Source organism: Camarhynchus parvulus, chromosome 1A (assembly GCF_901933205.1).
Source record: "Camarhynchus parvulus chromosome 1A, STF_HiC, whole genome shotgun sequence".
NCBI lineage: Eukaryota > Metazoa > Chordata > Aves > Passeriformes > Thraupidae > Camarhynchus > Camarhynchus parvulus.
Genome location: NC_044586.1, coordinates 18,910,773 through 18,936,931, shown reverse-complemented (window position 1 = coordinate 18,936,931; position 26,159 = coordinate 18,910,773). Strand labels below are relative to the sequence as shown.

The following is a 26,159-nucleotide window of genomic DNA, read 5'->3' as shown; positions in this document are numbered from 1 at the left end:
TGAGCTACTTCGTGGAAGTGATCTCCAGCTCACTTCACACTTCTGTGGCAGGTCTTTTGAGCAGTCAGGTGACTGATTCTGGGTACTGTGCCTACTGTTTCCCTGTTCTCTTTCCTTATGTTCAATGTTCCCAGAATGGCTGTAAGAGTGCTTTTCAGTCAGCATGACTTTTTGTAGTAGGTGAGTATATTGCATTCAGTACCTGGATACAGAACATGGAAACTCAGGAAACCCAGAAACTGTGTTTTCTTGTGACAAAGAATGAGACACCTCTACCCAAAGGACTGCCCGTGGACAAGGTACCTAACTTCTTTTTATAATACTGCTAATGCTGCTTAAATAAATTGTTGAAATGCTTGGTGGTAGTACTCTGTGTTATTTTAATTCTTTTAGAAACATTATTTGGAGTTACCAAAACTGAAGAATAATTCTTGAGACCCAATAAAACCAACTGACTGGGAAATTAATTTTAATTACTAATAGGCAACTTTTGAAATTCAAAACCACCTGGATCGAATTGGTAAAGTTCAATACAAACATTTTGTTCACTATAAATAAGCAATCTGCCAAGTTTATAGCTGTGTAGGAAATGATACAACAAAGAAATGACAACTAGTAAAAAACATCACCCTTCAGTAAGTTAATGAAATGCTTTTTGTTTTATTTAAATAAAACTAGTAGAACCTGTTCTGGAAATAACTAGTCTGAACTTTGGAATGACAACAGGCTTCCACTCTTGAACCTCAGACTAAACAAAGACATCAAAAGGAAGAACACAAAACCTTCCAGGTTATTGCAGTGATGTGAAATAAAACCACAAACCACCTCAATGCTTTCCTGGTGAAGGAAATACTTCAACTCAATGGGTAAGAGCTGTTGCTGAACTATTTCAAGACAAGAGGGGGAAAGAAAGAGGCAAGAGTTGTAACTAAGTATTTGGGAAATATTAAAAAAATGCCCTGAAGCTATTTTAACAGATACAGAAAATCTGATGCAGCATGGTTTTCTTGTTCTCCGTTAATGTCAAGTAATGCTTTCAAAATCTCTAGTGAAAAAAAAATAAGACTTAACACAGACTGACAAAATGGGCTCAAATGTGATCACAGATTCTTAAGCCTAATGCTTAACTGGTGTCCTATTTCATATTCTGTAGAAAAAAGAATCTCTGGCCTCTTTTCACCACTCTAAAATTCTCTGAAACATTATTATGATAAATATGTATCTATTTTTATTTTCTCTTTGTGTAAACACATACTGTCATCCATGGTATTTTTGGTATTAGCTAGAGATTTTTATTATGGTTCAGTGTCTTTATTCAGGCAGGAAAAAGAACTGAATGTGAGACCTCTGTTCTTACTCTAAGGCCTGGAACAGGGAGCCCAGCTTCAGGACTGGTGGAGCAGTCCCACTGTTATGGCTTGGCACATTGGGTTAAAGGTCCCATCACAAGCTTCAGTAGCAATACCAATCAATGTCAGACATACAGAAATACTGTAGCCAAAATTGCAGGGTTCAGTGGTCTTTCTCATACATAATTAAGCAAATCTAGCCAATCTGCAAAAAGTCTTTTAATTAGGAAAAAAACCCTTCAATCTTTATTAGCAATCACCTTGTCATATAAAATGTTTCCTATTGCTTAAGAATAACAGAAGTGGAAAAATTCACTGGGACTTAGATGCAAAAAGCTGGCCAATATTAATATTTGGAGTTCTTTTAAAACACAAGCTGCATTTTTTAGAATTATTTTTCTTCTTTTAAAAGAGGCCAGCAATACAAGTTATCTGAAGATTGTGAAATTTCTTCTAAGATGGTATCATCTTACAGCCAGTATGGTTGTTTGCATATTGTTTAATTGGCAGGATTCTTCCTGAAGTCTTCAGAAGTGGGTTTTTGTTGTTTGGGTTTTGTTTTGTTTTTTGGTTTTGATGATGTTGTTGTTATTTTGGGGGTTTTGTACTTTGTTGGTTTTTGGGGTTTTTTTACCTTAAATGAGATTCTGGATTTGAGTATCTCCATTTTTATCTAAAGGCACACTGGAGCAACGAAAGCTACAGCTGACAAGAATGGAGCAACTTCCCTGCAAGATCCATAACCCTGGACTTTTGGAGAAGCTAAGGCATCTAAGAGCAATGGACAGCCTTCAAAGGCATGTACATAATCAAATAAATACCAAGCTGTGGTTACTTTGCAAGTATTAATTTTGTTTAACTAAGCATCCAAATTAATGTCCAAATGCTGAAGTTATCCAACACAATTAAGACAGCATCAAGACTCATAAAAACATAGCTCAGTACATGAAGGACTAGTAACTCAAAATGCATCCCTTCCAACCCCCCAAGTGTTATGGGGTTATGGTGTTATGGGCTATGGCTGTTACGGGCTATGGCTGTGCTGGGATTTGCCCGTCCCACAGTTTCACTTGCAGAGTTGTCCACGGACAAGAACAAACGCAGATGCCACAAAGGAGGGTCAAGCAAGCGGCTGTGCTGATGCCAGGAGTGTCCCTGCGGCGCACCTGAGGAGAGCAGAACAAAGGCTCACCCACAGCTGGAGGTCCCCAAGCCCCACGAGCTCAGGCTGGAGGAGCTGATCTTCCCCTGGTTTTTATCACACCCACGCGCCCTCACAGCCTCTCTCAGCTGAGGGGGCATCCAGGGCCGCTGCTGCATCCCTCCTCTCGCCACCCTGCTCTCCGGGAGCGGAGCCGCGGGAGGCCGGCAAGAGCCGCCCTCCATCTGCGCCCTCCCTCCCGCTGCCCGTAGAGCTAATGGCGACAGGAAGCCTCCCCCCACCGGCCCTCCCCGTGACTCGCTTCCGCCGCCGGACGGGAACTGGGCGGGGTGAGCGGCCCTGGCCCCGCCAGCGGAGTCGTCCTGCCGTGCCCGGTGCCTGCAGAGCGCCGCCGCTACCCCCGCGGGGACGGACGGAGGGGGACACGGACAGACCGACGGACGCAGCCGAGCCCCGCCGCCGGGGCGTGCCTGCGCTGCGCACCCCGCTCCTGCCAGGGCTCCGCCGCGCCTCAGCGCCAACATGCCCGCTGTCGACAAGCTCCTCCTGGAAGAGGCTCTGCAGGACAGCCCGCAGGTAGCGGCCACTGCCGGGACAGCCCGTCCGTCCGTCCGTCGGTGTGACGCACCTGAGTGCTCGATGCCGGCGGGCGGCCCGCGGGTCTGGCCGGGCCGGGGTGGGCTGAGAGCCGGCGAGAGCCGGGAAGCGGCGTCCCGTGGCGGGGAGAGGGGTGCCGGGGGCGGTGCGGGGATATGGCGCGGCGGGCGAGGAATTGGTCGAGGCGAGCTCGGCGGTTGGAGCCGTCGGGGAGAGGGGATGCGCTGAGACGGGCGGACGGCAGCCGTGCGGCCGCGGGGGAAGTCTGGTGTCCTGCGGGGCGTTCGTCGGGGGAAAAGCAGGCAGAGTCTGCTCCTCGGCGTCCCCCAGCGCGGGGGACACTGCGCCCCTTCTCCTCACCGCCCTTAGTGAAACTGCTGTGGCTTTTTCCTCGTACCGTTCCGTCTGGATGTGCGCTTGATGGCTATAAAGGTTGCCTTGAACAGCCGAGATGTGTCGGGGAAGGACAGGTGGGCAGGGCTCGGTGCGCTGGTTTCCCCTGAAGGGAAAAGGACGCCTGTGCGCGGTGAGTCACCTTGCCCCGGTGGCAAAATAGGCTGGAGGAGTGTCACCACCAGCGTGCCTGATCCTTAAGGGCCGCAGTTCCCATACAGGAGCTTCCATGGAGGATAAGTGAGGCGGATACCCCCGAAGATGACCTCCTTTGAAGGGGTGTGAGGAACGAAGAGAGGCGGTCGCTGTCCTTCCCTTTCCTTCCCGAGTGCGGGCAGGGGTGGATGTTCCTCCTTTCGCCCCAGTGAGCGTCCCGTGCCCCGGCGCCGGGAACCGCGATATGCCGCAGCTGCACAGGGGACCCCTGGCACTGTGGAAGCCCCACAGAGAAGAACATGCCGTGTCTTGATGTTCAGGGGCTGGTTGAGTGGAAGAGAGAAGTAACAGGAAGGGGAAAGAATGGAAATTCCACTGGGGGGATGCGGAAGGTGCGTTTGGGGACAAAGCATGGTGTGGAACGAGGCATAAAAGTAGTTGGTGAAGCAGGGAATAAACAAATGAGGGCAGGGTGGATCAGTATGGGTACAGCTCCCAGGTAATCCTGTGTGGTAATCCTAAATCGTGTGCTGATGGATCAGGAGGAAGAATGACTATGTAAGCTGTAGAGCAGATTGCTGCAAGGTGTTGTCATGAGACATTTTGGAGGAAAGATTGGAAATGCACTTGTCAGGACTTAGTGAGCCTTGGGTCTTATCTTAATTGCCTCATTTTATCCTGTTTTCTTGTAATTTCATGAAATCTCATTCTAGTAAGAAGGATTTCTTTATCTGTTTGATGCAGCGTATTTGTAATCATCCTTAGGCATTTTAAACTCTGGGCTAGAAGAAGTGTTGAGTAATGTGATATTACACCAAAGTCAGCCCTGCTTGGAGCTGAGGTTTGGACAAGGTGACCTACAGAGTTCCTTACCAGCCTGAGCCATGTTCCACAGTTTACCAGAATGTATACCAGATTCATTATAGGTAGTTAGTCACATTTTTAGTGTTAAACTACCCACTGTGTCCTAAAGCTGAAGAAATTGACATGCAGGAGAAATGAACTAATTTACCTCTTCAGTCAACACTTCCCTCAATGATAAAAAATGTAACGCTGACTGAAAGCATCTGAACAATGCAATGAACGGAATTTGGAGGTCATCATCTTTCCTACCTCCTGAAATGAAGGCTGTCAACGTCTCCTTTGCAATCGCTGGAATACCAGGCAATGCATAAACCTGGGTATTGCCAGATGTTTTACCCTGATTTGGTCATTGGTTTTTCTTCAAGCTCTACAGCTTTCAGAGGGAGTGACATTTAATTTTTATAATGGCCCAGTGTTGCTAAAATATATTATTTTTATGCAAGGAAGCAGGAGTGGGTTTTTTCAGTCTTTTATATTTTTATTACTTTTTTCACTGGGGTGAGCTTTAGAGTCACAAAATCAAGGCAAAAAGTTAGTCTCTGTTCCACAGAAATAAGCAGCATATCATTTTATAGGATTGGTTACTTCTGCAGGAAGGAGCCTGATTCTCTCCTGCTCTCTGCAGTTACAGGAGTGCAAAGGGATGGCGAAATGAGGATATAACTTCACTTTGCATAATCTGTGGGAAGTACGTGATTTACATGCAAGACCGAGGAGAATTAGCCAAAGTTATTTCTTCATCAGGTTTCTGGAACTTGATTTATCTCTTCCCATCAGTACAGTACTTTTGTCTTGATTTGTCTCCAGGCACTGGCTGAAACAAGCCATAAGAAGTGTCTTAATTTTGACGTGTTTGGCTACAAAATACAGAAAAATTTATGTCAGCAGTCATGCTAAAATCAAGGGAAGTACTTACATGAAACTAGAATTTTTTTTTCCTGTCCTTCCAGAACTTGAGACAATGTTGTGAATAATGGGGCCTCCTAAATGTTAGCTTAATATTTGGATTACTGGTTTATTTCAGCAGAATTAGCTTCTATTCCAACATTTGTCAAAACAGCAAGAAAGAAAATACATACATGCTGGTATTTTGTTACAGTGATTTCATGTGGTATTCTTAAATATAAAAGTTTCCAAGAATAACTTCCAAACTGTCTGAATAATTTATTGTTTTTATTATTTTTGAACAATGTGCTAATAACAGCGGCCAAGACTTTCAGAAGTTGGTTCTTGGAGCTGTTCTACCTCAAACCATATTTAGACAAATGAAAAATCTGAGTCTGCAAAAATTCAGTAAAATTTACAAATGCAGCTGACATTCCTGTATTTGGGAACCTTTTCCAGCAGGCAGAAGTGTGTGATTTGTAGCCTACTTCAGGCAATTTCTTTATAACCTTTGAATTTTGGCTTGAGATATGGCTTTATAAACATTGTGTCAAGTTTTATAATTTTTGCTTTTCCCAGATTTGTTAACCACCTTTGTACCCTGTACTTTTCATGTGCCATTGTTGTAACACAAACCAGGTGCCATTGTAACACAAATTGAGTACTGCATAGATACAAAATAGTTTGTTGACATTATTTTGCTTTACATCATTGAAGATAAAACATTTGAAACCAGATATTTTTAAAAATCAGTATGTTTGCAGTTACTGAAATAATATGTTAATGTGGAAAACTCTCAAAATCATGCCACTGTCCTTACAGGGAAGTTCTGTACAAAGGTGCTTTAAACCTTTGGGTTCCTGGTGTCAATTTCATTGACTTGGACTTCTCTCCATTCTCTGGTTTTTATGTTCACCTTATTTAAGAACAATACTTTGTAATGCATATTCCCTTACATGCTAGGATCTCAAACTAGCTTCCCAAACTGCCAGCATCTCTCAGGTAGGAGGTGTTCTAGCAGCTCAGCACATCAGCCAAGTGAACTGTTGAGAGCTTTTAAAGCTTCTCATAGGAAGAAGGTTCTGAAAAGAACCCAAAGACTGACTCCCAGGTCATGTATTTTAACCACTGACCAGCACTAGTTTCTGACTGGATACTTCTCAGCAGAGATGAAAAGATAGTTAATCATAGGCCAGGATTCTTGAAGGATGCTGGTGTTGAGTTTTCCAGGATGAAGAAAGTCTGGGCAGACAGTTTTGCAGAGAAGAAAAAACACCTTGGAAAATGCATGTGCCTTCTGTCAAAATAGTGGATTATCTTAAAACTTTGAAAACGAATTTCCCAAATTTGAATCTGGATACTTCAGGTACATTAGAGATTCCTGTAAGAGGGGGATAAATAAAGGCCTTGCTCTTTTACAGGACTGACATGTTTATGAAAGTATTGGAGTTTATGTGTGCCCGTCATGTAAGCAGATGAAGCTCATTAATATCATAGGGGTTAGCTGTACAGATGGAGAGACATTTCCAGCTAGCCTCAAGTAGATTAGGTTTATCAAAGCTAAGACTAAGTATGGATCATGAGTTTGTTAAAGGGAAAATCTTTCCTCTTTAATTATTGTAAAGATCTAGCAAATTTTAGAGCCCAGCATTATTCTGAAATATCTTTTTTATCCTATCTTGGGAGCTGTGTCGGCAACATAATTCTTTATTCCTGACAATTCTGCCTGAACAAACCAAGGGAATTTGTGTCTTTTAAGATAACACAAGTTCTTCCTTCCCCTTCCTGTGTACTGCTAGGATGAATTAGCAGAGTAAAGAAAGTACAGGGTATCTCTGAGTGGGTGTATCCTTGTGTGCCTCTTGGAGATGAACGCTCAGTTGTTTGGTCCAGTGACATCAGCTTGCTTTGGCCAGGGCCCCTTAAGAGTTGCTCAGGACAGTGGGGAGTGAATAACAGAGTGTAAATTATCTCAGTGGAAAGGGGTGCTTTCAATGCAGTCTGACACTGGAGAAGTAAAGTGAGCAAGCAGTGATGTTTGACCCCCAGTCCTCAACAGGGTTTGAATTACTGTCGTCAGCAGGAAGATATTCAGGATTTTTTACATCCCTAATTATGGACTATTGGAAGGACTGTTAGTAGGAGCAAGAGCCTGGGAGTTGGGACGTGGCTGTAGCATTTTATTAGTTTGCATCCTTGTGCCTCAGTTTACCATCCATAATAAAATAACCTATTTCCATGTGTTTAGAGATTCTGAATAAACAGAATCTTGCAAGTCAAGGGCATGTTATTTCTGATTGCTTTTTACTACCATCTCTTTGCAGTCGTTTGATTTTTTTTTAATATTTCCGCTTAGGACTGAAAACTTTGCTTTTTTTTCTTTTATTGAAGACTCGTTCTTTGCTCAGTGTCTTTGAAGAAGATGCAGGAACCCTTACAGAATACACAAACCAGTTGCTTCAGGCAATGCAACGAGTCTATGGTGCCCAGGTAATTTTTCATTTGTATTTCTTTTGTTGTATCTGGAGTGGAAGATAAATTGCTATTATGATGCTGTTATTTACATTAGAGTTGCTAAGTACATGTTTCTTCTGTGGTTCAAGAGGAGTTGTGGGTGTTTTTCATCTGATAGCTCAACCTCTTCCTACCCTGATGCTCAGAAAAGTAGTATTCATTAAAAAAAAAGAAGTTCTTTATTTTGTCTGCAAACAAATAATCAGAGTAAAACTGTGCTGTGTCCTTACCTTATGGTACATTGGAAGGCCAGCCTTGGCAAAATTGCTTGCCAAAATGCAGACACGATTCCCAGGTCTGCACACTGACTTTAGGCACCTAACTTTGATGCTGTGACTCACCTCATGGAGGGAACTGCCCATGTCCATTGATTACAGAGCAGATGTGCACTTTGGGTCATACTAAAGCCAAGTGCCTAGAGTAGTTGTGAAAAAAACGAGCAGGAGCAGAAAAAGTAACATTTTCTAGTGTTTACATGACCTAGATGACTAAATCCCTTTGAAAGTAAAACCTGTAAGAGAAATTGCATGCAGTGCTTTGGAAAATGTAAATCTGAGTGATTTTCAGTGAAGTTGATTCCCATGTGCATAAAATTAGGTGTTTCAAAATTCCGTATCTGGGTCTTTAAAGACATACACAGTGTCTCATGGAAGTTTTGCAAGTATTTATGTAGGTTAAATTCCTGAGTTCACTAGAAACAACTTTTCTATTCTTAAACCAGTAAATCAGAGCCCACAGAGAGATTAAGAGCTATGGGGTATTTTGAATTTCCCTGAAGAGTGCCTGATCTCTACATTATTAGAAATCAGCTCAGCTGTAAGTCTTGCTATAAGCGAGTATGTCCATTTGATGGGATTGCTCTTTGGATGACTGATAGTTTGCCGTGGAAGAACCATTTGCCCAGGATCTGGCTGCCTACACCTGGAAGATCCAGCTTTGGAGATCTTTACAGTCTCCACATCTTGGATGTTGTGCAAATGCAGAGCAGCCAGAGGTTTGCAGCACAGCTTAGGTACATAGGAAATTATGCAGGGCATGGCCAAGGGCTCGAGAGGTGGCATGAAATCAGCACTAAAAGTCAAGGATAGGCATTTTGGTAGAATCACTGTGCTTTAAGAGTAACAAAGAGTGTGGGCATGTTGTGTGGTAGGAATCTGACAGCAAAGACTGGGTAGGATTGAAATGGATGAAGAAGGGAATCCGGAGATAAATCTGATTCTTAATGTCCACCCTGAGGGCTTCACGTCCGTTTCCACTGCTGATGACATTTTAGGATGGCATTTTAGGAAGTGGTTGCTCTATGTGATTCAAGAAAAAAAAAAGTGCTTTTTCTGCTTTTCTTTGCCTCTTCCTTTTCATCTTGGTTTTTAGCCTTCTTCATTTCTGTTTCACCACAATTACATTTCCTTTTTCTTCTCATTGTCTCAGTACATTTACCCATCACTATTTTGCAGTACTGCTGAGTCTACTTCATTTTCCAGCACTTTTTCACCACTTCTTTCCTGAACACTAGTTTGATGTAAGTATTCAGTCGCTTGTGACTATTTGATATAAAATTTGATTCTTTAAAATAGGTCTTAGGCGTTTGATGCAGTTTTGAGTTGTAGAAATAGAAGGGTAATGCTGAATTGTCTACTAAATATAAAGTTAGTTATGGAGAGTTAAGAGAAATGTATGTGGTATTTCTTGGCTGCCTAATCACAACTTGAGAGAAAAAGCACTTTTGTTGATATGTTATCTGGGCCTCAATAGCTGCATGTTAGGAGGTGTTACCAACCCTGTAAAAGCTGAGCATTGAGAAGCCACTTTCTGAATTTGCCTTTTTATTTTCATGACTTAAATTTTGACTCTGCAAAGTCAAATTTTCTCTTTGCAAAGTCATTGTCATCTCCTGCTCTGATTTCTGTGTCTTTAAGGTAGGAATTACAGTTACTGACCTACTTTAAAGCAGTGGCCATAAAATGAGTGGGGTCACAGTCAAGGCAGTCAGACAAAGCATCAGTGGGTTGTACTAGTCTCCAGTACTGAAAATTCAGGGTTTATGCCCCCTCAAAACACTTATGACAGTTTAAAAAAATGTTAATTTTGTTTTCTTCCATAGTTTTTTCTGAACTTTAACATTTCCCAGATGTTTTAACCATGTTTTCAACATTTTTTGGCCTAGCTTACTAGAAATTTGGTGTTTCTTCTAATGAAAACTCAGATTTTCATGTTATTCAAATCACTGTAGCTTGTGATCAAATAACAATAGTTAATGGTTCTGAGGAGATTCAGTGCGGAGTCTCAGGGGAGTAGCAATTAGTACCAACTACATGCTGTCTATAGCTGTGTCAAAACACTGCTCTGTGTGGAGAGCCACACTAAATTTGTAAAGTGACAGCTCAAACTGCTTTAAGCACTTGGATCAGTGCATTTGAAAGGAGTGTGAAAAATAAATACTTGCCCATATTGTAAAAAACATTTAGGAAAATAGGAATCCTTTTGAACATCTTTTCAGACTTACATGTGTTCGAGCAGGACTTTAAAAAGAGTGTAAGGAGGGATGTGCAGCATCCTGTGTAGCAGTGGCTCTGCTGCCTGGGCTGCAGCTGGGTGATGCATGGATAGCAGATTGCCTTGGCTGCAGTGTGGCTGCAGCAGTGCTTTACAAGACTCTGGTTGCCCTGCAGGATGAGGACAGTGCTCTCACCTCCCTGGGCACCCACACCACATGGGATCAGGTGGTAACTCTTTAGTGCAAAAGAAACTGTGATGCTACAAGGTAGATGCAGTGTGCGATGCCCTGATTAAGAAGTCACAGGACCCAAAAGTGGCGCTAGAGGAGTGAGGTTGCCCTGATGCCCTGATTAAGAAGTCACAGAACCCAAAATTAGCCCTGGAGGAGTAAGGCTTGTTGATCCGGCAAACATGTGATTAAATACAGTGGAGCATTTTTATATTCAGCAAATAAACCCCACCCGTGTGAGTACATACTTCCTGCTGTAGATCTCCCAGCTGTGCTGTAGTACTCTGGAATAGTTACCACAGAAGTGGTCTTATACAGGAGATCTTCCTTACAGAGTTTATTCTTGTAGTGCTTCCTTCTTGTGTGCAAGCCCTGATGTTGCATCTGGCATTACTGCTGATTTCTGTGAATGTTGTGTTTGTCAGTCTGGATGTTTTATTACCTGAGCAATATTATAATGCAGCAGCAAGCAAGGACTGTTAGAAAATGTAATTTGCTGAATTTACAATGCTGAGCTTCTTGCAATAGTGTATGAGCAAAGTATGCCCAGTTTACCTTCCTGACCGCTGTCACAGTAAATTGTTTTCAGAGCTTTGCTATAATTTCCAGTTTTCCATCATGCTCTAGAAATGGCTGAGCAGGGAATCTTCACTTGAAGCAAAATGCCCTTAGGAAACTCGGGAGACTCTTGTGTCTCTGCTGACTATTAGAAGAGATAAACAGTTGAGCAGGTGAGAGGAGAGTAAAATGCAGTATTTTGTCATTGTAAAGATATTTCATCTCATGAGTCCTGACAAACCTGTCTAGATACAGGGGCAGTGATGTCAGAAGAGGAGTAGAAAGAGACAAATGTTGTATTTATCAATATATCTGGAGAGGGAACAGCATGGGAATTGTGAAGCATGATCTTGTTCAGCATCTCTGTCTCTATGAGCAGTTGTCTTGTGATTCCAGGGGCACATGGGCAAAGCAGCAACAACTGCTGTGGCTCACTGCCTTTTTACATTGACTCTTACAGAAACTTTTGACAATTATGGAATAGTCTTGGTTTATAGGTACCATGTTATGGGTGTCAGGACAACTTTAATCTGTCAAGCTATTTTTAAAGTAGTGCTTTATAAATGTTACTTCTCTCTGCAAATTCATGATTCCTCATGTCTGCATTTTTCAATAGTGCTGCTTGTTTGATTTTCCTGTGTATTGCCTTCAGGAGGCTGTAACTCAGTAGCTGGGTGTCAGGCTCTTTAGACTTTGCATGGACTTTCATATTGATTATGTTGCATAGCTAACCCCAAGTGCTGAGAGTTCTTGCGTATTTAGCAAGTAAGCACTGATACAGCTTTTCTTTTAATTGTTTTCTTTTCATGTCTGAGGGAACAATTGTGTTGGCTTTTCAAATTATAAGACCTTTTTTTTCCTAAAACGTTTTGATGGAATAAAAATTAAGTTAGCATTTTATAAACTTCTAATTTAACATAGAGAAGCTTCAGCAGAGTGTTAGAATGGGACAAACATTTGCAATAAATGACAATTGTCATCACTGACTTCTGTGAAATACTGTGTGTATTATTATTCCATACTTGTAAGTTTGCATCATACCTCTTAACTTCCTGAGGCTTATTCACCATATATTGCTGACAGAGATAAGCCGAAGATTACTACATGAGAACTAATGTATTTAATAATATTACAATTATTTGTAATGCCATTAAAAAGGCGTGGGAGTTGGGTTTAGTGCTGCCTATAAAGTCAGAGTTGTCACCGTGCCTGGAAGCAGGTTAACATTGTCCTAAGAAGGATCTGGGGGTCTGAGGCAGCATGAATGTATAGATACCCTGCTGATAGTAATTGTTTTGACAGAAGAGGTTCTTTCTGTACTGAACTAACCATCCTGTACCTGCTTTTGGTGTTTTTCAGCAGAGCTTTGACTAGTTGCTTCTATTCCTTGGAGCTACTGGATGATTCTTTGTTGAACTGTTCGCATTTGTTAGGATAGGATGCCATGCTGTGAATCACCACAAGGGCAAGCCATATGTTAGCCTGATCTTGTAAAATGGGGTTCAGCCTGAGCACCCTGGTGATGCTTAGCTTCTGCAGCCCTGGGTTCATTTTTCCAAGCCATTTAATATGCAAACCTAAGCCTGTAGGTCTGTGCCATTTACTAGATTGCTGGATAATTCTGTTTTATAGGAAGATAAGCATATGTAAAGTGAGCTGCGTAAAACTGTTGTATCAAGACCCAGTTCTTTCTGTGCTGTGCCTGATTTTGAAGGTAAATGTGTTGCCTGGTTCTGAAGGGGTGGACAGGCTGGAACTACCTCCTGGGTCTTCCACTTCAATCACATACCTGGGTCTTTTTTCTCTTTGATGAGGCATTAAGTTTTCCCAGATGTAAGCCAAAACTTATTATGTGTTATTCTGGACATAGAGAGTGCATGTATAAATACGTTTGTTTATATGAAGCAGCCTTTGGCAGTTCTGTGTTACAGTTACTTGTAGTTTTTAAAATGTTAACTGTAGCTGGAATAGGAAAGTTGCTTTGCAGAAAGCTTCTTGGAACTGGGTGTGCTGGTATAGTTCTGTGTCTTTAGAAGTTAATTTATAGCTTGACTTAATCCTTTACATGCCCTCAAATCTGTAGTCTGTTAGACAACTGTCTAGAGAAATATCTTTGGATTTCAGCAGTCCTCAGAGTCGTCAGAGTTTATTTTGGAAAAATGCAGAGATCTTAAAAATGGATGGACTGCCTCACTGGGAAATGGTAAATGGCATGGATATTTTATTACAGAGGTTAGAGAAGAGTCAGTCTCTTCTGATGATATGAACAGCTTAGTGAATACAAGTGATAATGAAGAAGGTGGAATCAACCACATGTCTTTACTCTGGGCACTAGCTTAGAAAGTAAGATAGACTTTTTTTTTTCCCACTGACTTTGAAGGCTGGGTCAGGTATTTAAGTAACTTGAAAATTAAACAATATTTTTTAAACTAGCTGTTTTTCATTTCTGGTAGATTAATGCTAGAATCAAGACCTGCTTCCATTACCTTATTCATTTGAACTGGACTTACAGAAATTTATTCCTAGGGCTATCATGCAAGCTAGGTTTAGAGAAAAGGGGAAAAAAAAGTCAGCACATCTATAATCACTACTGATTTAGTTATACTTATTTATGTATGTTTTTTTTATTCCTTCTGCTACACTTTTTTTACATTAATGCTGCAGAGATGTCTTACCTGTTAAGCAAAACCATCTAGTGCAAATGAATTTATTTGCAAGGCCCAGTACTGGTTACATTTGCCTTCATTTTAGAAGGCTTCAGTTTCTGTTCAGGATTTTTTTTTGAGTTTTTGTGTGATATATCATCTCATTGATAGCTGTCCTACTCCATAAATGTGGGATGAATTCTGAAATGTCAAGATAATATGGAAGAGATGTGGAATCATGAATGTATTGTAGTTTTTCTTTTGCAGTGGTGTATTGCATTGCAGTCACTTCAGGACAAAGGAAATCAATGTTGCTGTATCCATGGAAATAGATTAAAACCTGTTAAAATAATTTGCCTGGATTTAGTGGATCTATCAACAGAAGCAATGGAAATAACTTCTAAGTCTTGAGACTGAATGGCAGCAGGGTAGAGGCTGGGGGGGGTGGGGGGTGGGGAAGGGCTGATTAGGAAGAAATGGGAGGAGGATTAAACTAAACTTTCCCAGATTAGTGTGCTTAGCAATGCAGTATTACCACTAGGTCAGCAGAGCATTTTGCTTGCTTCTTGTTCCTTATGCAGTGGAGTGTGTTTCAGCTTGCTAGCTTAATTTGATTTGTTTACAGTTTTTGGGCGTGTGCCTGTTTTGTTTTGATTTTTGTTTGGGTTTTTTCCCCCAAATGATACAATGAATGATTTTGTACCTCTGATGGTAACTAAGTCTGGCAGGTGTTAGGAGGGAGGATGAAGGACTCGGGATTAATTTTTCCACATGGGTAGGGATTGAGTAACAAGTTTGTGGTGCTCTGACACAAAGAACTGAGCCAATAAATGAAAAATGTGACCAGCTGGCAGCAGTGGGTTGTGAGTAATATACTCACTGTTGTCCCCAAATCAGCCTAAAATCCCAAAGTAAGTTTTGTGTCAGGCACACCTCTCAATTTATTCTGTATCTGGACTAGTAGGCTACGAATGTCTGCTTGGGGTCTGTAATTAACTGTTGTCGCCTGGTGGTGTACTTGGTAAGGTGTTGTTCATTTACACCCCTTTGAGATCCTTAGAGTTTCTGTGTTCTCCCATTATCCTGTCACATACTGGAGATCACTCCTGGGGAGTGGTGATCCCTGGAAGATGCTTATTCCACACACCTCTTTACACTGCCCATCTTCAAACTGCCCCACCCAGATGAGTAGTGATGCCCTTTGAATATTAAGTGAGGAAATTGAGGATCGAGTCTGAAAACCAAACTGGTAGAAGTTTTGTGGATGGTGAGCACAAAAGAACAGGATGTCTTTGGCCAGAGTTTTTTGGGCTTGGGGATTTTGTTTGTTTGTTTCAGTCCATTATTCTGAAGCTTCTTTTAGTGTTAGCAAATTTAGGCCAGAAGCATGTCTTTTCCAGATTCAGAGTAGATCACAAAACTGCAGACTTTGCAGGAATAAGTAAATTGAAACAAATGGTAAAAAGAGGCATGTTTCTGATACTTGGTTTATTTCAAAAGATTTCTCTCACCCTGATCCAGCTGTGCAACTTAAAGGTGGCATCACAGTTGCTGTGTGAGGACTTAGAGCTGGGTAGGAACTGCGAGAAGACTGTCTTTGAGATTGTGTTTATGAAAAAGATGCCAGGTCTGCAAACTTCTGATTGTTTTTTGTAATGTGAATTTCCTCCCACATGCACACAAACAAACCCTTTTAATGGCTTCTGTATACTTGCAGGGAGTCCTGTCCTCCCTTTCATAAATTCATTGCTTGCTAACTCCCACTTTGAAGGTGGCAAAGTCTCTCTGGTATTCTTACTGCTTGGGGACAGATAATTAAGGCTCATTCCTATCCATGTCTGAGCCCTTAACAGGGTTTGTTTTTTATTATAAGGCAGAACATCCTTTTCCATCCTCTAGCTTGGGAAATACTTAAATACCAAGTGTTTGTGTAAAGCTTTTTCATTGTAAAAACTACATAATCTGTAAAAACTCCTGCAAATCTTAGAGGAACCAGTGGCATTATTGTTGTCTGAAAGTGTGCTTATTACTAATTGGGCTGAAACAAGAAATAAGACTAATCCGTCACTGTGAAGTGAGAGTAGTCATGGGATGTGCATGACCTGAGCATTGGCCCACATTGTCTCAGCTTTGAACTCCTGTTGATGTAGGGGGATAGAATATAAGAAAATAAAGATAGTGAAGAAAGCAATCTTACCCCTAAGGACTTGGAGCTGGGCCAATTATCAAAGATTAGGAACAGGCCTGACTTTAACAGGCCACAGCTGTAACCAATGAGAAGAAGAGTGCTATAGAAGAGTGAGGCGGCTGGTGCAGAAGGGAACTGGAGTCAGTTGGCTGCTGTGTGAAGAAGTCAGTGCTCTGAGGATCTACCTGTGAGAAACACAAAGAAGGTATGAAACTTTTGCGATAAAGAGGCAGCAGTATGGAACCCCTGCAATAAGATGACCACATGTTTATACCTCAGAAGTCTCTGCTGTGCCATCTCCTCCTGCCTGGGAGTGTTATCACCATGCTGTTTTAAGATGGTCAAAATTACCTCATTCAGCTTTTCCTGTCCTGTGTTCACATGCAGCTGCTGGTACCTAGGCTGTGGCTGGTTTGGTTTCACTTTTTTTATTTTTTCCCTGAGCACTTGAGCACACTTTAAGACTGACTGAATGTTGGGCCCTGCTGCCCTATAAACCCCTGTTCCTGGTGTGCCAAGGTGGAGCAGAAGTACTAGGCTGTAATGCAGTATGTCATAGGTGGCAGCAGGCCAAAGCAAAGGGTGTTTCGGGGTCTCTGGCCCAGATAGTTCACTGTGCTGGGGTCTGCTTGCTCAGGATGACAAGGAACAATAAGAGAGCACACAAGTTCTGTCCCAGTTTTAATTGTTTTCTGTATCAGCCCTAGTAAAAAGGCTCTATTAAAGCAGTTCAGAGATCTGTTCCTAGTTTCACAAACTCTCTATGGCCTTATATATTTGGAGACAGGAATAGTTTGTTAAGGTTTAAAATTAAAGTTACTAGTTCTCTGCCTTTCTGAGGATGAGAAGGATCTGATAGGGACTAAGACGGGTGTCGGTTACCCCCTTCCCTTTTTTCTTTTATTCTTGTTGTAAGTCCTTGTTAACAAATCAGGGACAGAGCAGTTGATATGCTAGTGTTAGGAATACATTGATTAAAGATTGACATATCCAAGTGCTTGTATGGTTTTTCCAGCTGTCAAGTAAAATTATACAACTTCCCTACAAATCTTGCCTGATGTAAGCACATCTTGAGTGTGTGTATTTTCAGGAAAAGACAGATGTGCTGGTTTGTGCTCTTGTAGCCACTTAAAGTGCTGTAATTACATTGGTACATTCCCTGAGTGTGAATGCAGTGTGAGGCACACCTTCTGTTTCATTTTATTGATGTAGGTTTTGGGGAGAGATGATTAACCAGTATGAAACATTCTTATGCTGGTATGGCAGCCTACATCTTTGATGTTGTTCTAGTTCTGTTATATTCTTGTGATGGGGGAAACCCAAGCCTGAAACTAAACCCCTAAACATTAGCTCTATTCAAAGTAGTTAAACTGTAGATCTGAAGTGTGTTCCTGTTACTGCTGCTTCTCTGTTGTCATGGTTTAAGCCCATCTGGAAATTCTACCGGCCCCATTTGTGGGGCTTGCTCAACCCCATTTCTGTTTGCCTCGCCCCAGTGGAATGGGGAGGAGAATCAAAGTAAAACTTGTATTTTGAGATAAAGGAAGTTTAATAATTGAAAACAAAGTAAAATACAATAATAATGGTAAATTATAATAATGATAATAAAAAGGGGAGAAAAAATCCCGTGATGCACACATTACAGCTGTTCACCTCCCACTAACTGATGCCAGAGCTCTCTTCCTGAAGCCTGATTGGCCTCCCTTTAGGGTCCTTGCCCCAGTTTATTTACTGGGCATGATGTTCCATGGTGTGGAATATCCCTTTGGTCCTTTTGGCTTGTCTGACCCAGCTGTACTTCCTCCCAGTTTCTTTTGCATGCCCTCTCACTGGCCAAGTGTGGGACAAGGAAAAAAAATCCTTTACTTAGGATGAACACAACTTCACAAAAATCCAAAACATAAGTGTGTTTTCTGCACTGTTCTTAATCTGAATCCAAAACACAGCACTGTAACAGCTGCTGAGAAGAAATTAACTCTATCCTAACTGAAAGCAGGACATCTGTGCAGGTATTTTGGGACTAGCTGTTTGCACACAGCTGAATGATGGTGTAAGTAGTTTCAGATTCAGTCAAGAAGCTCCTAACAAAGTAGTGGTAACAGCAGCACTGGAGGACCTTTCATTATTTCTATTAACATGTCATTTTTGTTTGTAGAATGAAATGTGTCTTGCCACACAACAGCTGTCGAAGCAGCTCCTTGCCTATGAAAAGCAGGTATGTTCAGCACATGACTTTGATTTCTTTTCTGCCTCAGCACTTGTGAAGAAGTCTGTAAACTGTGTTTTCTGGAAGTGCTCAGGGCGTTTGCTTTACTTGGTATCATGTGAAGGCAGTTGTGAATTTCCCCAGGATGTTCAAGGGAGTTGGGTCATTTCTGAGAATCTTAAGAAAAGAACTGGATTAGAAAAACCCAAAGAGGTACAAAATCCGAGTTAATAAATTTATGAAGATACAAGTCAGTTTGTTCCAGTTCTATGAGTTTAAAATGAGTATAATAACAATTAAGAGTTGTCCAAAATTCATTCATTTAACACAAGAAGAGCAGGGTAAAATGATGTATATTAATGAGCTTCTGTTTTTACATTTATTTTTAGTATTTGTTGCATTTTGTAGAAATATTAATTAGATTTGCAGTAAAACAAGTGTTGTATTTTATATTCATCTTTATTAAGTTATGGACCAAATGTGTTTTTCTATTTCCAGCATTTTACCTTAGGTAAAGGAGATGAAGAAGTGATATCTACCCTCCATTATTTTTCAAAAGTTGTGGATGAGGTAATTTGAATTGCTAATATTCTCTTTTTACAATACAGAATATTAGTGTTTTTTCTTTGGGTCTCTCCTTTTGATTCAGAGCCTTCCCACTGAAGGCTAGATTTAGAGTAGTTTAATTTTGGATAAAGATGTTTGATACCACCCTTCCATAATGGTTAGAGCTGTTTCTGTGGCTTCTTCCCATATTCTATCCTCAGAGCAAGGCTGAATTTCCTAGGGGAACTTAGAGAGACTAAACAGGATGTGCCATCTAGGCTAGGGCAATATTTTATATAATTCCATATTAAAATGACACATTTCTAAGCTTTAAACACTGCAGTTTGAACCAAAACTTGCTAGGTATGGATGCAGGGCAGCTGTGAATTGGTAAAGTTGTGGTTTAGTTGCTATGAGATCATGCAGAATCCAGAGATGTCTGGGGAACGCTGCAGTACTGTGAGGTGAAGACAGTGAATCTGGTTGCAGTGAATACTCCCATGCCCTGGAGATTTCTGCTAAGTACTGGAAGTGTTTGTAAATGCTTTTGTTAGACCTGCCCATGTAACATTTCAATATGGCCTTGGTATCTAGGTCCTTCTTGCTTAGGTTTCGTCAAATCACTCTCTCTGCTGTGAGCAGTGCTGTGCCATCAGAAAAGTCTGTTCTTGTTGGTCTACTTCCAACTTTGATTAAGAAGGCAAAAGGCTGTACTGAGGTCTGCTGTTTGGGAGAGGAGAGAAGGTTGTGAGACAAAAAGTAAGTTAAAAATTTTAGAGCCCATGAATAACTGAGGATGTAGTGAGAGGAATCCCAAAGGTTTACTTTTTTTTTAGGCTTTTCTTGTTGCATGTGTGTTCTCAGGATGCTTGAAAGGAGCATTTGTTATCACAAGTCCTGGAATTGCTTATGTGCCTCCAAATAGATCAGAACAAGAAGTTTCTCCTTCCCAGGTTCAAGAGAATGGTGCCATTTGGGGGCAGAAAGCTGAAAGTTGCTGCTCAGTCACATTTTCCCTCATGAGAACTTGCTCCATTCCTTGGCCTCCTTTTCTGAGTGTTAGCTTCCCCTTGTGCCTGTTTTAGTTGTCTGTTCTATCAGGATTGAATTGTATTGTCTCACGGGAGATCCTCAGTTCATCCTTACCTGCATGAGGCTGCCTGGAGGTATCCAGGACACTGAGCAAACAGGCAGGATGTCACCACAACATGCGGCACCCTCTTGGTGCTCCAGCAGTGTGATTGGTAGCTGTCCTACCTGCACCCGTCTCATATTCTTAGCAGGCCAGTGTTGACATGAGAGCCTTGCCTGCCTTCATCCTAAATGGTGCCACATGGGTGCTTTAAAACAGCTGTGTGCTGAAGTTAGAAACACAAAAACAGCAATGGGGACTGCTATAAAGGTAAAATACTTTAATGGGATCTTTCGTTGCAGTTGCCCCCTCTTGTGATTGTGTCCCAGTTAGTCCTTGTTCATGGAAAGACACTGTAGTTGTGGTGGTGGGACTGTAACTCCATGGCATTGAGACTTAACTAAAACAGGTTAATAAAGGATAATTACAGTTTCAATCCTGTTGGATTAAGCATTAGAATTAATGGTCAAGTGAATTGCCCTCTAATTTGTTATGTGGGAACTGAGAAGTTCTTGGATCCTTGGGAAATACCAGGCAGGAATGAAGCATTTAGGGAGAGCATCCCCATCTGTCTTAGATACCATGAGAAGTGTATTTCAAGCATTGAAGTACATTATGTCCACTGGACACAAATGGCTGGTGTGTTTTGATGTTCTCTGTGGTTTGGTTTTTTACGTACATTGTGTCTCAGAATGATTCTCTGTTTCAGCTCAATATTCTTCATTCTGAGCTGGCAAAACAGCTTGCAGATACAATGGTTCTCCCAATAATACAATTTCGAGAAAAAGATCTCACAGGTAAATTTTATTCTAAGTTTCAATTTTCCTTATATGCTCCTTCTTGTTTATTTCATCACAAACTGAGACATAATGCCATGTATTAATTTTGTCTTTGATGATTCACAGAAAAGTTTGTGGGGTTTTTTTCCTGCTACAGAATTTCATTGACAGGTGCATGCTTTTACTCAGACAAAACCAGTTCAAGTTCACCACGTAACATTTTATGCACCATATGGTGCAAGTTTAAAAATACACCACTTTGTTCTTTGTTGGGTCATTGTGTTTTTATACTAGTGTAATTTCACTGAAGTCACTGATGTTGTAATTGCCAGAAGGGAAATTTAGCAGTGAATTGGGCTTGCAAACAGTATTTATTCCACTTCAGAAGTTTGGGGCTGTTTGACAAGCACAAGCAAGAATCTTGTTTTAACTTCAGAGAATAGTATATTCCTTCCTTTTTAAGGAATCAGTCCTCTTTAAATTCTTGCCATGCAAGAGTAGTTCCATGCAAGTTACCTGATTTCACAAATTTGGGATTTCATTACTTAAACAGCAAGACAGTAACACAAACATTTTATGTAATTACAAAAGAAAAAAAACTCATATTCAAGGTCAAGGACAGTCTTACTTACTTATGCAACAGAAATGTGACTTTTTGCAGCAGCATTTCTTTCTTTCTCTCTTTTCTTAAAGCCCACTGCTCATTTCACTTTTTGCAGTCCCACTTATGTCCTTCTTGTAGATGTCTTGAGACATTTTGTCTCATACCAAAATGACTACAGCAAAACAGTGACTGGTTTAAGTTCCTTATAGGATCTGATTGGAAATTGTGAGGACATCTAGGTGTCTATGTTAACAATACGTTGTTTATCATATACTGTCAAATATAAAGCAGAATTTGGATGGTAAGATGTTGATGGGATAAACACTTCCTCACCTCTTTCATGTGGCCTCAGAGATAGTAATTCTTTTTCCATATTTATGGATTCTTCCCTCTTGTTCATTAAAAAAGATATGAAAACACATATGAAGCCTGCAACCACAGCTTCAGCTGCTGCATGACAAAAAACAAAAGTTTCTTCAACTTCCTTGGATGTCAATTTTTTTTTAATTCTATCCACTTTTTCTGATGCAGTCTGTAGAACAGCATTTTTAGTAGAGACCTGGCCACATTGGAATTTCATAGAGGGATTAAACAAGGAAGCAAGGAAGAATAACTGCGTTATTGTTTTTACTTTTCATCTTGTTACATCTATACATTGAATATTGTAGAAACCTCTAAATACAAGTTAGTTACAAGTGGAAAAATCTTCTGACTTTTCTTCATCTGAGTCATAATGAAGCATTCTGGGAGAAAAAAAAGGTGGAGTGAAACTGATTAATGAGTAGGATGTTAAAAATAATCAGAGACCATGATGACATCCTACAATTTCCCCTTGGTATTTTCACAGTTGCATAATGTCTGTTCTTGTAAATGTGCTTTCTTTGTAGCTTTTTGAGAGAATTCTTGCCAGTTGCAGCATATGTTGGTGAGGATACTAAGAGTAGCTTGTGCCCGACACTTGGGAAGTTACATTGCCTGTTCAGTCTGTCTTCTCTCTACCTGTATCAGAATCTCATGGCCAGTATTTGTAATGCAAGCATCATTACACCAGCAGTCAGGTGTGTTGGATACAGATTTATTTTCACAGAGCAACTTAGCAAAAATGTTCCACACTGAGGGAGATTCCTGTACAGGAAAAAGGCTTTATTCATATGTCCGTGGGTCTTAAATTTCTCAGTATCGCATAAGCACTTTCAGGTTGTTCGGAACTGCTGATCTTGCATGATAGTGGTGGGCCTTTAGTCAGAATAAACATACTGAAATGGTGCTTCTTTGGACAAATGACACTGGCAGATAAGGCATTTTTCTTGGGGTGATAACTTGCTCAATAAAATAAACTCACTCCACCCTTAATTATTCATTTCTCTAGCAGCTGATCTGGTTTAGCATTTTCAAGACAGGCACAATGTATACATCTCTGCTGTGGAAGGGCTGGAGTGACTTGGGCAGTAAACATGGCATAAATGGTCTCAGTTGAACAAAGTGTTAACAGCCGGTTTTACTTTGAATATTTGATTTCTCTTTTCCAGAAGTAAGCACACTGAAGGATCTCTTTGGCCTTGCTAGCAATGGTATGTGTCCCTGTTTTGTTTCTGTTCATGTGCAGCTGCTAGAGTAAAGAAGACATGTTGAATCTGTGCACATACACATCACATTTCTAAAAAAAAAATAACATTCCTTGTCTACAGAACATGACGTGTCCATGGCAAAATATAGCAGGTTGCCGAAAAGGAAAGAAAATGAAAAGGTAACAAATGTGAAAGGGAAAATTGAATGTTTTCATCAGCCATTCTGTCTGCATTCTTGTTCATTGGGAACTTCGGAGAGTTCATTGCTTAAATTCACAGTAGCTCAGGAATACTTGTGATTTTGTTTCCAAGCAGACACAAAGCTTTTAAACATCAACTCAGCACTTTCATCTGTTTTCTCCAAGTTAGGCAAGTGGTGAAATATTGTGCTCAACTAAAGCCCTTCAGATCCATGGGAGCTTTTCAGATAGAGGCAATCCAAGTGACTTATAAATAGCTTTGTATAGGCCTAGAGTTGTACAGCTGAGGTGGTGATGCAGTATCACTGAGCACAATTCATTGTGAACTGCCGTGAAGCCTTGTGTCTGCTGTTCCTAAAGCATTGCATTTCTTTGCACGTACCTTCCTGTTTAATTACTCTGTATGGCCTGTCATTCCACTTAACAGTGCACATAACTCTCTTGGTGGGATTGTTCTACATTCCTCCTTCTTTGCCCACTGGACTGCTATTCTAAAATGCATCCCTTTGTCAAAAAGTGTATGGCTGGCCCTGTCCTGAGAGTGAATCTGTTCTACAGGATGGTTCTTGAAAGGAAATGCCTTACAGAGCATAATGTGATATAGGATACTGTGAATTACTCACCTCTGAATTCTGCACTTGCAGACTTATGTTGTGATCTCAGCTGCAAATAAATTTCTTGCACAGAGATCTGATCCAGATTTTTAGTGGCGGTAGTTACATAGTTTGTAGTCCCAGGGGCTCCCCAAATGCTTTAGTTTCATGACAGATAAAGGCTTGAAGTACTTGCTTTGAGTTTTTGATTTGCTTTCTTTGCTTCTCATCCTTCATTTTAACCTGGAAAGGTTCTGTAAAGACAATGATTTAAAAATAACGTGAAAACGATCAGTAAATATATCCATATACACAGTAACACTTTGTCAACCTCTTTATCGTTTTTTGTCAACCTCTTTATGATTTTTTGTTCAGCTTAAGGCAGAAGTGGCAAAAGAAGTGGCAAATGCAAGAAGGAAGCAGCACCTTTCATCCTTGCAATATTACTGTGCCCTGAATGCTCTGCAGTACAGGAAGAGAGTGGCTATGATGGAACCTATGCTAGGATATACACGAGGACAGGTATTGACAGCAAAGTGTCTGTATCACTTAGACATGTTCCTGGGAAAGGTAAAACATTGTAGTTCTGGATTTATTTTGAGACCTGACAAATTACAACGAGAGTGGTGGGGAAACAATTTGCAATCAGCTTGCCTAGATTCTAACAGATTTTGTTTGTGGCAGATAGTTGAATGTTTAGATATTCAGGAAAGACACTAATGAAAAGAAAATCCAATACATTTCTATGCAAAATCAGCCTAGGGTTAGTTTTTTCACAGCTGAGCTAAATGCAGTAGCATTTACTTCCACTGTTTACTCAGTCTGCACAAACTCTGCTATGTAGCAGTTCCCTTCCTGGCACATAATGTTCAGCATACTAATGAGGAGTGTGCATGATGAGGAACAGAGCATGCTCTGGAGAGCTGGAAGGACAGAACAGTAGAGAGGATTGAGCATAAGGCTGGCAAATCCTTTTTCTAATTTTTATTCTAACAGCAATTTGATAGAGCATTTCTCAACTCTGACAGTCTGACCCTCCAGAATATCAGGGGGATCAACAAACCAGTATCACAGCACTTGATTCTTTCTATCACTCATTTTAAGGGTCTTTGATTTTGATGAAAGAAAGTGTTTGGAAAATGAGAACTGGGCTATGAAAAGAGGAAAAATGGATGTGGTGCTCTGTTTGAGATTGTAGTGTGGCTCATCATCATCTACATCATCCTGTCTTTTGCAGCCCATGTGCCTCATTTAAAATAGGTAGTGAATGAGGATTCAGTCACTTTCCCCACCACGGGAGTTCACACTGCTTCTCTTCTGTAATTATCCTAAGTGAAAGAACTGCATTGATTTGCTTTACTGGAAACCAAACAGAACTTTCCCCATACTTCATCTGGCAAAACTGCTTTATCTCAGTGCTTTATACAGGGAAGTCGCAGGTTGTCATGGGAATGACTGAATAACCAGAAGCCAGTTGATGCTTACATTTTGTGAACTGCCTTTCAGTACAAACATGTATTTTCTTAATTAATTACTGAAACATGTGTCTCCAGTTTCACATTTCCAACAAATGAGTAGGTCAGTTGGAAATTTTGGAAGAAGCGGTGGCTAATAGAGGGTTCATTTTGACTGAAAACTGGCATCAGCATTTATCATCAGTGGATTTTAGAGCTCTTTCCTCATGAAGCAGGCTTCAGAAATAGAATAGGTAAATCATTCTTTAGGAGGCCATTCTTCCTCTCCTTTGTAAAGGGAGGCTGTGGTCTATAACATGGTTGCAGAAATCTGAATCTTGGGAATTCTAGGTCCCAAGGTTAGAGAAAGAAAGTGAAATCACAAGTAAAAGTGGATGAAATAGCTAATAAATTGCTTAACATCCAAGAATTTGCTTTTACATCTCTTCCCAGAGTAGATCACTGATTTTTGTGTTTATCCTAATGTATTGCACACATGTCCTATCTGTAACCATGTTTCATGCAGTTGCCAGTAGGCTCTAATGATGACTGATAATACAAGGTCAAGTCTACACCAAGTGCTTTGCTTTATTGTGTGCCTGCTAGTAGCTTTTTATTTAGCTCCTTCAGTAGAACAAAAACAATGGTAAAACTGTAGTTGATAAAACCAATTGCCCTGGAGGCTTCTGCAAGCACAGCTACACTTTCCTGACTGACTTTATTACAGCACTTTTAAAACTTTCATCGTGGAGTTGGTAGTTCAGGTTGGACTGCTAAATATAATGGATGATTTCCCTTCAATAGGGTGGCATTGCACACAGCAGTTCCTAACACCACGAGCCCCAGCCCTGCCCAGTGCTAGTGTGGGAGAAACTACCTGTTCCCTTATTTGAGTCATTTAGCAAGTTCTTTGGAAACATACTTGTCAGCAGCTAGCAGCTTATCTGTGTGTGAAAGGGTGTAGAGTTGCAAAAGTGTGAACTAGCAAGAAAGGCAACGCAGCTGTTTTGCCCATGTGTTTGATCACCCGCCAGAAGTTCA

The 26,159-nt window shown here is 40.9% G+C and overlaps 2 protein-coding genes across 2 annotated transcripts in view; one reads left to right on the top strand and one right to left on the bottom strand.

Moving 5' to 3' along the window:
- Positions 1–2,829: 2,829 nt before the first annotated feature.
- The window catches only part of APPL2 (adaptor protein, phosphotyrosine interacting with PH domain and leucine zipper 2), a 35,348-nt gene continuing 12,018 nt past the window's right edge, over positions 2,830–26,159 (top strand). The window contains exons 1-8 of the mRNA XM_030961116.1: positions 2,830–3,087; positions 7,798–7,896; positions 18,192–18,251; positions 18,741–18,812; positions 20,630–20,717; positions 22,833–22,874; positions 22,992–23,050; positions 24,040–24,186. Of these exons, the coding sequence (XP_030816976.1) occupies positions 3,034–3,087; positions 7,798–7,896; positions 18,192–18,251; positions 18,741–18,812; positions 20,630–20,717; positions 22,833–22,874; positions 22,992–23,050; positions 24,040–24,186 (621 nt within the window). The 5' untranslated portion in view covers positions 2,830–3,033. The remainder of the gene's footprint in view (positions 3,088–7,797; positions 7,897–18,191; positions 18,252–18,740; positions 18,813–20,629; positions 20,718–22,832; positions 22,875–22,991; positions 23,051–24,039; positions 24,187–26,159) is intronic.
- The window catches only part of WASHC4 (WASH complex subunit 4), a 50,932-nt gene continuing 48,667 nt past the window's right edge, over positions 23,895–26,159 (bottom strand). The window contains exon 34 of the mRNA XM_030961114.1: positions 23,895–23,918. The gene's annotated coding sequence lies outside the window, so the exon portion shown is untranslated. The remainder of the gene's footprint in view (positions 23,919–26,159) is intronic.